The sequence below is a fragment of the Mustelus asterias genome, chromosome 21 (genome assembly GCF_964213995.1).
Source record: "Mustelus asterias chromosome 21, sMusAst1.hap1.1, whole genome shotgun sequence".
Lineage (NCBI taxonomy): Eukaryota > Metazoa > Chordata > Chondrichthyes > Carcharhiniformes > Triakidae > Mustelus > Mustelus asterias.
The window spans coordinates 20,768,870-20,781,138 of record NC_135821.1 but is presented as its reverse complement, the minus strand read 5'-3'; the positions used below and the strand labels follow the sequence as shown (position 1 = coordinate 20,781,138).

Sequence of the window (12,269 nt, the reverse complement as noted above, 5' to 3'; positions counted from 1 at the left end):
GCAAGAAGTATAACAGGTAAGACAGATGAACAGAGAGCCTGGATTACTGCATGGAATTATGATGTTATTGCAATTACGGGGACCTGGTTAAAGGAGGGACAGGACTGGCAGCTTAACATTCCGGGATATCATTGTTTTAGATGGGACAGAGGGGGAAACAGAAGGAGCGTTGTGGGGGGGAGGGGGCACGGGGGAGTCGCATTGCTGATCAGGCAGCACATCACAGCTGTGTTGAGGGAGGACACATTGGAGGGATCTTCTAGTGAGGCATTATGGGTGGAGCTCAGAAATAGGAAGGGTGAAATCACAATGTTGGGAATGTACTGTAGACCTCCCATCAGCCCGTAGGAGACAGAGGAGCAGTTGTGTAGTCAGATACTAGAAAGGTGTGAAAAAAGCAGGGTCGTTGTGGTGGGCAACTTTAACTTTCCCCCACATTGACTGGGACTCCCTTACAGACAGGGGCTCGGATGGAGGGCAACTTGTTAGTTGTGTCTCGGAGGGTTTTTTGATACAGTATGTTGACAATCCAACCAGGAAGGGGGCCATACTAGACTTGATATTGGGGAATGAGCCAGGCCAGGTGATCGATGTTTCAATAGGGGAGCACTTTGGACTTAGCGACCGTAACTCCATAAGATTTCGGGTAGTCTTGGATAAGGACAAGAGTGGCCCTCGAGTGAGGGTGATTAATTGGGCAAGGGCTAAATACATGCAAATTAGACAGGAACTGGGGAATGTGGATTGGAAGCGCTATTTGAGGGCAAATCCATGTCTGGCATGCGGGGGGCTTTTAAAGGCCAGTTGATTGACGTGCAGGACAGGCATGTCTCCGCAAAAATGAAGGATAGAAATGGCAGGATTCGGGAACAATAGGTGACGAGTGAAATTGTAAGCTTAGTGAAAGTAGGAAGGAACTTAAACGTAGAATTAGGAGGGCTAAAAGGGGCCATGAAATGTCTTTAGCAAACAGGTCAAGGAAAATCCCAAGGCTTTTATATGCATATATTAGGAGCAAGAGGGTAGCAAAAGAAATAATCTGGAAGAAAATGTGGGTGGCCTGATTAGTAAATTTGCGGATGACACGAAGATTGGTGGAGTTGCTGATAATGCGGGGGATTGTCAGAGAATACAACAGAATATAGATAGATCAGAGACTTGGGCACAGAAATGGCAGATGGAGTTTAATCCAGACAAATGCGAGGTGATGCATTTTAGACGATCAAATTTAGGTGTGAATAATATGATGTGACAGAACTCTGAGCAACATTAACATACAGAGGGATCTGGGCATACAGGTCCATAGTTCCCTAAAAGTGGCAACGCTGGTGGCCAAGGTTATTAAGAAGGCATATGGCATGCTTGCTTTCATCAGCCGAGTAAGGGCAGAAGGTTTTTTTTAGTTAATTTAGGGCATCATGATCGGCACAGGTTTGGAGGGTCAAAGGGCCTGTTCCTGTGCTGTACTTTTCCTTGTTCTTTCTTGTACACTCCATCGTGTCTACATTGGCTTTTCAGAGCAATCTCATTGTGCTCTTGTTCAGCTGCTCTCTCCCCATTGCTCTGTAATAATTTCCCTTCAGATAATGTTCTTATTTGCTTTTGAAAGTTGCTACATACTGAATCTGCTTTCGCCGCCCTCTGGATAATACACTGTGTCATTAAAAAATGTTGCCTCATGTTGCCAAATATTGTCCAGTTGATCAAGCACTTTTGAGGTGTAATCATTGTTGTAATGTAGGCAATTGGGGAAAGCAAGCTCCCACAATGTGATTATTACCCGATAGTCAGTTTTTGTGATCCGACGTGGATTGTGGGATAAATATTGGCCAGAACACCAGGAAAAATACACCCTCTGCTCTTCTTCCAAAGAGCGCAACGTGATCAAACAAACATACAAAATAGGAGTAGCAGCAGGCCATTCTGCCCCTCGGGCCTGCTCCACCATTCAACAAGATCAGGCTAATCTATTTCTGTTTCGAGTTCAACATTCCCGCCTACCCACGATAACCTCTGATTTCCTCACCTAACAAGAATCTATCTACCTCTGCCATAAAAATATTCAGTGACCCAGCCTCCACCACCTTCTGAGGCAGAGAGTTCCAAAATCACACAACCCTCTGATAGAAACAAATTTTCCTCACCTCTATCGACCATGCCCACCCAAGAAGGTTTAACATCCCACCCAAAAGACAGCACCTATGGCAGTGCAGCACTCTCACTATACTGCACCAATTTTGGATTTTGTGCTTATAATTTCTGAAATGGAGCTTGAAGTCAGGGCATAGTGACCCAGGGATGGGAGCAGTTCCCGTTGGGGGTGGTCCCCATTGGGAATGGTCCCCGTTGGGGGTGGTCCCCATTGGGGGTGGGACACATTGACCCAGGGATGGAAGTAGTCTCCATTAGGAGTGGTCTCCATTAGAAGTGGTCTCCATGGGGGTAGTCCCCATTGGGAGGGGTCCATATTAGGAGTGGGACACACTGACCCAGGGATGGGAGTGGTCTTCATTGGGTCCCCATTGGCGGTGGTCTCCACTGGGAGTGGGACACACTGAGCCAGGGATGAGAGTGGTCTCCACTGGGAGTGGGACACACTGAGCCAGGGATGAGAGTGATCTCCATTGGGAGTGGTCTCCACCTGGCCCCCATAGGGGGTGGTCACCATTGGGACTGGAAGAAACTGACGCACGGATGGGAGTGGTCTCCATTGGGTTCCAACTTGGAAAGGTCCCTATTGGGTGTGGGACACTCTGACCCAGAGATGGGAGTTGCCTTCATTGGAAGTGGGACACAGTGACGCAGGGATGGGACTGGTCTCCATTGGAAGTGGTCTCCATTGGGGATGGTCTCCATTGGGGGAGTTCTCAAATGGGAGTGATCTCCATTAGGGGTAGTCTCCATTGGGGGTACTCCCCACTGGGAGTGGATACACTGACGCAGGGATGGGAGTGGTCCCCATTGGGAGTGGGACACACTGACGGAGGGATGGCAATGGTCCCCATTGGGAGTGGGACACACTAACACATGGATGGGAATGGTCCCCATTGGGAGTGGGACACACTGACGGAGGGATGAGAGGGGTCCCCACTGGGAGTGAGACACACTGACCCAGGGATGGGAACAGTCTCCATTGGGAGTGGGACACACTGATGGAGGGATGGGAGGGGTCCCCACTGGGAGTGAGGCACACTGACCCAGGGATGGGAACAGTCTCCATTGGGAGTGGGACACACTGATGGAGGGATGGGAGGGGTCCCCACTGGGAGTAGGACACACTGACAATGGGATGTGAGTGGTCCCCATTGGGAGTGGGACACACTAACCCAAGGATGGGAATGGTCTCCACTGGGAGTGGACACACTGATGGAGGAATGGGAGGGGTCCCCACTGGGAGTGGGACACACTGACGCAGGGATGGGAGGGGTCCCCATTGGGAGTAGGACACACTGACCCAGGGATGGGAGGAGTCCCTATTGGGAGTGGGATGCGCTGACCCAGGGATGGGAGTTGCCATAGGAACATAGGAATTAGGAGCAGAAGTAAGCAAATTCAGCCCTTCGAGCCTGCTCCGCCATTCAATCAGATCTGGTCTCAAATCCACCTCCTCACCTGCTCCCCATCTCCCTCTTTCCCTTTTTTTTATTGGAAATATATCTATTCCCTTCTTGAAATCATTCAATGATTCAGACTCCACCACGCAATGGGGCAGCGAGTTCCACAAATTCACCACCCTCTGCAAGAAGTAGTTCCTCCTCATCTCAGTTTTAAATCTACCGCCTCTCAACCTATACTCTGTGACCTCTTGTTCGAGATTGCCCCATAAGAAGAAACATTTGGTTAAAATTTTATATACCTCGATCAGATCCCCCCTCACCCTTGTCAACTCCAGTGAGGACATGCCCAAACTATTTAATCTCTCCTCATACATCAACCCCTTCATTCCCGGAATCAATCTGGTGAACCTCCTCTGAACTGCCTCCAATGCCACCACGTCCTTGCTCAAATAAGGAGACCAAACCTGGACATGACTCCAGCCGTGGTCTCACCAACACCCTATACAATTGCAGCAACACTCCTCTACTTTTATACTCCAGTCCCTTTGCAATAAATGGCAACACTCTATTTGCCTTTTTTATTACCTGCTGCACCTGCATACCAACTTTCCACGATTCATGAACAAAGACACCCAGATCCCTCTGCCCGGACACATTTTGAATCTGCTTCCCATTTAGGTAATAATCTGCCTTTCTATTTTTTCTGCCAAAATGGACAACCTCACACTTATCCACATTAAGCTCCATCTGCCAAATTTTGGCCCATTCTCTTAGCCTACCTATATCCACCTGTAGAGTCTTTATATCCTCTTCACTGCCTGCTTCCCCATTATTTTAGTCTCATCCACAAATTTTGCTGTGTTACACTCTGTCCCCTTCTTGCAGATCAAAGAACTCATGCAAGTTTTTCAAGCACAACTCACCCTTCGTAAAACCATACTGACAATGAGCTTTGTCCTTCCAAATGCTCAGCCATCTCCTCCTTAATGATTGATTCCAGCAACTTCCCCAGCACAGAGGTCAAGCTAACTGGCCTATAATTTCCTACTTTTTGCCTCTGTCCCTTTTTGAATAAGGGCGTCACATTAGCGTGTTTCCAATCCATCGGGACCTCACCGGAATCCAGGGAATTTTGAAATATCACAACCAATGCATCCACTATCTCTGCGGCCACCTCCTTTAATACCCTCGAGTGCAGACCATCAGGCCCCAGGGACTTATCTGCCTTTAATCCCATTAGTTTATTCAATACCTTCTCCTTAGTGATATTTATTGCACCAAGCTGCCCTGCATTAAAGACAGTTTTTGAAAAATCTTCATTTTTCTCCACCATGAAGACAGAGGCAGAATATTGGTTTAGTGCCTCCGCCATCTCTGTGTTCCCCAATAATACCTCACCAGTATCGTCCTCTAAAGGGCCAACATTTAGTTTCGCTATTCTCTTCCTCCTTATATACTTGTAGAAGCTTTTGGTTTCTGTGTTTATGTTTTCTGCTAGCTTCCTGTCGTAGTTCACCTTAGCTCCTTTGATTCTATTTTTAACAGCCTTTAACTGAACCTTAAAGTTCTCCCAATCCTCCAGCTTGCCACTAGCTTTGCAGTAGTTTCCCTAGTTTTTGCCTCTATGTAGGGTGAATATGATAGGGTGAATGCACTCAGTCTTTTTCCCAGGGTTGGGGAATCGAGAACTAGAGGGCATTGGTTTAAGTTAAGAGGGGAAAGAATTAATTAATGGGAACCTGAGGAGCAACCTTTTCTTTTTACACAGAGGGTGGTACGTGTGTGGAATGAGTTGTCAGAGGAAGTGGTTGAGGCAGGGACATTGACAACATTTAAAAGGCATTTGGACAGATACATGGATAGGAAAGGTTTTGAGGGATATGGGCCAAAAGCAGGCAAATGGGGTTAGCTTAGATGGGCATTTTGGTCAGCATGGACCAGTTTGGGCCGAAGGGCCTGTCTCCATGCCGTAGATTCTATGTCCTCTTTGACTTCCTTGTCTTGCCATGGAACGTTTTCCTTCCTTTAATAATTCCTCTTCCTCTCAGGAATATACTTTAATCGAGAGATATTCAATATCTCCGTCAACATCCGCCATTGTTCCTTAACGGTCCTGCCCTCAAGTATTTGTGTCCAATTTACTTGGGCCAACTCTTTCCTCAGACCTGTATAATTACCTCTGCCCAACGCTAAAACTCTAGTATGGCACTCTGGCTTCTCTCACTCAATCGGAATCCGAAATTCTAGCAGATCCAAGAGGATCTTTAACAACAAGACTATTTATCAACACTTCTTCGTTACTAAATCTAAAATAGCCTGTTCCCTGGTTGGTTCCATAACATATTGCTCTAAGAAACAATCCCTCATATACTCTATGAAATCTCCCTCGAGGCTACCTTTGCCAATTTGATTGATCCCATCTATATCCATGTTAAAATGACCCACGATTACCTTATGCCCTTCTCATAAGCCCACATTAGTTTATATTGGTTTATACTATGCCCCACTTTGGAAGTATTGTTTGGGGGCCTGTAAATTGCTCCGACCAAGATGTTTTTTCATAGAACCATACAGCGCAGAAGAGGCCCTTCGGCCCATCGAGTCTGCACCAACACATCCTCTTTTTTTTATTCCCACCATATTGATTCAACATAGATCTAAACGGGTATGATATAATTGGGATTACAGAGACATGGCTGCAGGATGACCAGGGGTGGGAATTGAATGTCCCAGGGTATTCAATATTTAAGAAGGACAGCCATAAAGGGAAAGGTGGTGGAGTGGCACTGCTGGTTAAAGAGGAAATTAACACAATAGTGAGAAAGGATATTAGCTCTGACAACATGAAGTCTGTATGGGTAGAGTTGAGAAATACCAAGGGGCAAAAAACATTGGTGGATGTCATATGTAGACCCCCAAACTGCAGTGGTCATGTTGGGAACGGCATTAAACACGAAATTAGAGATGCATGTGGTAAGGGAATATCGGTGATCATGGGTGATTTTAATCTGCACATAGATTGGGCAAATCAAATTAGCAACAATGCCGTAGAGAAAGAATTCCTGGAGTGCGTATGGGATGGTTTTCTTGACCAATATGTGGAGGAACCAACTAGAGAGCCGGCCATCTTAGACTGGGTACTGTGTAATGAGAAGGGAATCATAGAAACCCTATAGTGCAGAAAGAGGCCACCTGGACTGGGAGGCCACCCATCGAGTCTGCACCGACCACAATCCCACCCAGGCCCTACCCCCATATCCCTACATATTTACCCGCTAATCCCTCTAACCTACGCATCTCAGGACACTAAGGGGCAATTTTAGCATGGCCAATCCACCTAACCCACACATCTTTGGACTGTGGGAGGAAACCGGAGCACCCGGAGGAAACCCACGCAGACACGAGGAGAATTTGCAAACTCCACACAGACAGTGACCCAAGCCGGGAATCGAACCCAGGTCTCTGGAGCTGTGAAGCAGCAGTGCTAACCACTGTGCTACCGTGCCGCCCCAATCATTCCCAATCTAGCTGTACGAGACCCCTTGGGGATGAGCGACCATAACATCAGGAATTTTTTTATCAAGGTGGGGAGTGAAATAGTTGATTCGGAGACTAGGGTGCTTAATCTTAATAAAGGAAACTATGAGGATATAAGGTGTGAGTTGGCCTTGATAGATTGGGGAGAATTACTTAAAGGGATGACAGTGGATAGGCAATGGCAAACATTCAAGGAACAAATGGGGGAACTGCAGCAACTCTTTATTCCTGTCTGGCACAAAAGCAAAATGGGTAAGAGGGCCAATCCATGGCTTACAAAGGAAATTAGAGAGAGTATCCGATCTAAGGAAGAAGCATATAGATTGGCCAAGAAAAATAATAGGTCTGAAATTTGGGAGCAGTTTAGAATTCAAACAAAGAAGGACCAAGTGATTGATTAATCATAGAATCATAGAATCATAGAAACCCTACAGTGCAGAAGGAGGCCATTCGGCCCATCGAGTCTGCACCGACTACAATCCCACCCAGGCCCTACCCCCACATATTTTACCCGCTAATCCCTCTAACCTACACATCCCAGGACTCTAAGGGGCAATTTTTTAACCTGGCCAATCAACCTAACCCGCACATCTTTGGACTGTGGGAGGAAACCGGAGCACCCGGAGGAAACCCACGCAGACACGAGGAGAATGTGCAAACTCCACACAGACAGTGACCCGAGCCGGGAATCGAACCCGGGACCCTGAAGCTGTGAAGCAGCAGTGCTAACCACTGTGCTACCGTGCCGCCCCAATTAAGGGGGAAATTAAGGGGGAAATACAGTGCAAAAGTAAGCTTGCAGGGAACATAAAGACTGACACTGAGGGTTTCTATAGATATGTGAAGAGAAAGAGGTTGGTGAAGACAAATGTAGGTCCCCTACAGACAGAAATGGGGGAATGTATAATAGGGGACAAAGAAATGGCCAAGCAACTGAATATACTTTGGTTCTGTCTTCATAAAAGAGGACACAAATCAGATGCCAGAAATGTTGGAGAATGCAAGATTTAGTGAGAGGGAAGAAGAGCTGAGGGAGATCAATATTAGTAGAGAAATGGTGCTGGAAACATTGATGGGATTGAAGGCGGATAATTTCCCAGGGCCTGATAATCTATATCCCAGAGTACTTAAGAAAGTGGCTCCAGAAATAGTGGATGTATTGGTGGTCATCTTCCAGGATTCTATAGATTCTGGAACAGTCCCTGCAGGTTGGAGGGTAACGAATGTCACTCCAATATTCAAAAAGGGAGGTAGAGAGAAAACAGGGAATTATAGATCAGTAAGCTTAACATCGGAAGTGGGGAAAATTCTCAAATCCATCATCAAGGACCTTATTGCAGAGTATTTAGAAAGCGTGGCAGGATCAGACAGAGTCAGCATGGATTTATGAAGGGGAAATCATGCTTGACAAATCTGTTGGAATTCTTTGAAGATGTAACTAGTAGAGTTGACAAGGGGGAGCCAATCAATGTGGTATATTTGGACTTTCAGAAAGCGTTTGACAAAGTCTCGCATAAGAGAATATCGTGCAAGATGAAAGCGCATGTGATTGGGGGAAGTGTATTGAGATGGATAGAAAACTGGTTGGCAGAGAGGAAACAAAGAGTAAAAATTAATGGTTGCTTTTCAAATTGGCAGGCAGTAACTAGTGGGGTGCCACAGGGATTGGTGCTGGGACCCCAGATATTCACAATATATATTAATAATTTGGATGAGGGAACAAAATGTAACATCTCAAAGTTTGCAGATGATACCAAGTTGGGTGGGAGGGTGAACTGTGATGAGGATGCAGAGATCCTACAGAATGATCTGGACAGATTGGGTGAGTGGGCAAATCAATGATAGATGCAGTATAATTTGGATAAATGAGAGGTTATTCACTTTGGAAGTAAAAACAAGAAGGCAGATTACTACCTGAACGGCTGTAAATTGGGAGAGGGGAGTGTGCAGCGGTACCTGGGTGTCCTTGTGCACCAGTCACTGAAGGTAAGCACACAGGTGCAGCAGGCGGTAAAGAAGGCAAATGGTATGTTGGCCTTCATTGCGAGAGGTTTCGAGTACAGGAGCAGGGATGTGTTGTTGCAATTATACAGGGCCTTGGTGAGGCCACACCTAGAGTATTGTGTGCAGTTTTGGTCTCCTTTTCTGAGGAAGGATGTTCTTGCTCTCCAGGGAGTGCAGCGAAGGTTTACCAGGCTGATTCAGGGAATGGCGGGACTGATGTATGAGGAAAGATTGACTAGGTTAAGATTGTTTTTGCTGGAGTTCAGATGAATGAGAGGGGATCTCATAGAGACTTAGAAACTTCTAACAGGACTAGACAGGGTAGATGCAGAGAGGATATTCCCGATGGTGGGGGAGTCCAGAACCAGGGGTCACACTCTGAAGATTCAGGGTAGACCGTTTAGGACGGAGGTGAGGAGACATTTCTTCACTCGAAGAATGGTGAGCCTGTGGAATTCGTTACCACAGGAAGTAGTTGATGCCAAAACATTGAATGTATTCAAGAGGTGGCTGGATATAGCACTTGGGACGAATGGGATCAAAGGTTATGGGGAAAAAGCAGGATTAAGTTATTGAGTTAGACGATCAGTCGGGCAGCATAGTCGGTGCAGGCTCGGAGGGCCAAAGGGCCTGTTCCTGTACTGTAATTTTCTTTGTTCTTTGTACGGTGAAATGTATAGGTTGTTGCACACTATAAAGACGAAGCATACCGTTCATAGAGAAGGAGTGCAGAATGTGTTACAGTCATAGCTAGAGTGTAGAGAAAGATCAACTTTAATGCAAGGTTGGTCCATTCAAATGTTTGATGGCAGCAGGGAAAAAACTGTTCTCGAGTCGGTTGGTACATGACCTCAACTTTTCTATCTTTTTCCCCAATGGAAGAAGGTGGAAGAGAGGATGTCCGGGGTGCATGGGGTCCTTAATTTTGCCGGCGGCTTTTCCGACGCAACGGGAAGTGCAGATAGAATCAATGGATGGGACTGGGCTACATTCATGACTCTTTGTAGTTTCTTGCGGTCCGTTAGAATAATGGTGTTGGAGGCTGAGCTGTAGTCAATAAATAGGAGTCTGACATCGGTGTCTTTGTTATCTCGGTGTTCCAGGGTTGAGTGCAGGGCCAGGGAAATAATAATGCCTGTTCACTTCTTTCCTGCTTCTGATGTGGCGACACGGTGGTTAACACTGCTACCTCACAGCGCCAGGGACCGAGGTTCGACTCCCGGCTTGGCTCGCTGTCTGTGTGGAGTCTACACGTTCTCCCCATGTCTACGTGGGTTTCCTCCGGGTGCTCCGGTTTCCTCCCACAGTCTGAAAGACGTGCTGGTTAGGGTGCATTGGCCGTGCTAAATTCTCCCTCGGAGTACCCGAAGAGAAGCCGGAATGTGGCGACTCAGGGAATTTCACAGTAACATCATTGCAGGGACAAACTGATTGCCAACTGGACATCACATTATGTTAATGTAAGCCTTACTTGTGACTAATAAACTTTAATACAGCCTTGGTGTCATCGTTAACCCATAAAGCAACTCCATCTCCTGCCCTATCCTGTCCATCGTTCCACAATACTGAGTAAGCACCCTTGGACATTCAACTCCCAGTCCTGCTCCTCCTTAACCATGTCTCTGGAATCCCCACCAAACCTTACCCATTGGTCTCGATTGGTGCCACAACCCATTGTCCCCACAGGGAGTGGCACTGCGCCTGCGCGGCCGCGGCCCCGACCCCTCGCGAGACCGGAAGTGAGCAGGCGCGAGCAGCCGGCAGCCGTTTCTCAATCTCTCTTCACGTTCCGGCGATTAACCGCCCCGCCCGCCTGCCTGAGGCCGGAGTTTTTAATTATTATTATTTTCCGCTCCCGTCGGGAATTCTAACTGGGTTTTACCGCTGATTTACCCTCTCCCTGGCCAGACTCAAACTTTTACCCGCGGGGCCAGCAACACATTCGCGTCCGAACCGGCCGTCCGCCTCCTCGAGGCTTCACTCGTCTCGTTTCTGATTGGTTAACGCGGCTGTAAATCAGAGGCACCAAGGGTTTCGATTGGTTGTCATGCCTGTCAATCACTGTCCCTTAGATCCACCCATCTTGTGGCTGATTGGCCTGTTCCCTTCGCTCCGGCTTCTGATTGGCTATGTCACGTGTGATTCATAGCCCCCCCAAGGTCCGCTTTCCTCGCTTGTGATTGGCTTTGTTGCCTTGTCTCCTGCCTCCGATTGGGTAATCCGATAGTCAATTAATCTGTCCCTTGGCGCCCGCCCATCTTGCTGCTGATTGGCTCCTTAGTTCTCCTCTACACCGTATCTGATTGGCCTAATCGGCGATCAATCATTGTGACCCTGGGAACCGCCCACGTTTCGGTTGATTGGCCTCTTGCCTTTGCTCTCTCCGGGTTCCGATTGGTTGATAGCTCCTGTTCGGCTGTCAATCAAACCCAGTGAGTCATTGCCCCTGGGCTTCCTAAAGACATGTTGTGGAGGTGCTGGTGTTGGACTGGGGTGAACACAGTAAGAAGTCTCACAACACCAGGTTAAAGTCCAACAGGTTTATTTGGTAGCACAAGCCACTAGCTTTCGGAGCGCTGCTCCTTCATCAGGTGAGTGTGAGTTGTGTTCACAAACAGGGCACAGAAAGACTCAAACTCAATTTACAGAATAATGGTTGGAATGTGAGTCTTTGCAGGTAATCTTAAAGGTTACATTGTGAGTGGAGAGAGCGTTAAGCACAGGTTAAAGAGATGTGTATTGTCTCCAGACAGGACAGTTAGTGAGATTTTGCAAGTCATGGGGTTTACAGGTAGTGTGACATGAACCCAAGATCCCGGTTGAGGCCGTCCTCATGTGTGTGGAACGTGGCTATCACTCTGCTCAGTGACTCTGCGTTGTGAAGGCCATCTTGGAGAGCGTTTACCCGAAGATCAGAGGCTGAATGCCCGTGACCGCTGAAGTGTTCCCCAACAGGAAGAGAACACTCTTGCCTGGTGAAGTGGAACTCTTCACCGCACAGGACCTTCAACTGATGCTATACACTAGATACATCGATGACATTTTCTTCCTTTAGACTCATGGTGAACAATCACTGAAACAACTATATGATGACATCAACAAGTTCCATCCCACCATCAGACTCACCATGGACTACTCTCCAGAATCGGTTGCATTCTTGGACATACGCAT

General features: G+C 47.2%; 1 protein-coding gene and 1 pseudogene across 1 annotated transcript in view; one reads left to right on the top strand and one right to left on the bottom strand.

Annotated features, from left to right (window-relative positions):
* LOC144509524 (X-ray repair cross-complementing protein 5-like) overlaps positions 1-11,040 on the bottom strand; it is a 44,771-nt gene extending 33,731 nt beyond the window's left edge. The window contains exons 1-2 of the mRNA XM_078238430.1: positions 11,021-11,040; positions 10,744-10,878 (exon numbers count right to left, since the gene is read on the bottom strand). Of these exons, the coding sequence (XP_078094556.1) occupies positions 10,744-10,878; positions 11,021-11,040 (155 nt within the window). The remainder of the gene's footprint in view (positions 1-10,743; positions 10,879-11,020) is intronic.
* Positions 11,041-11,304: 264 nt separating this feature from the next.
* Positions 11,305-12,269, top strand: part of LOC144509523 (X-ray repair cross-complementing protein 5-like) — a 37,391-nt pseudogene continuing 36,426 nt past the window's right edge.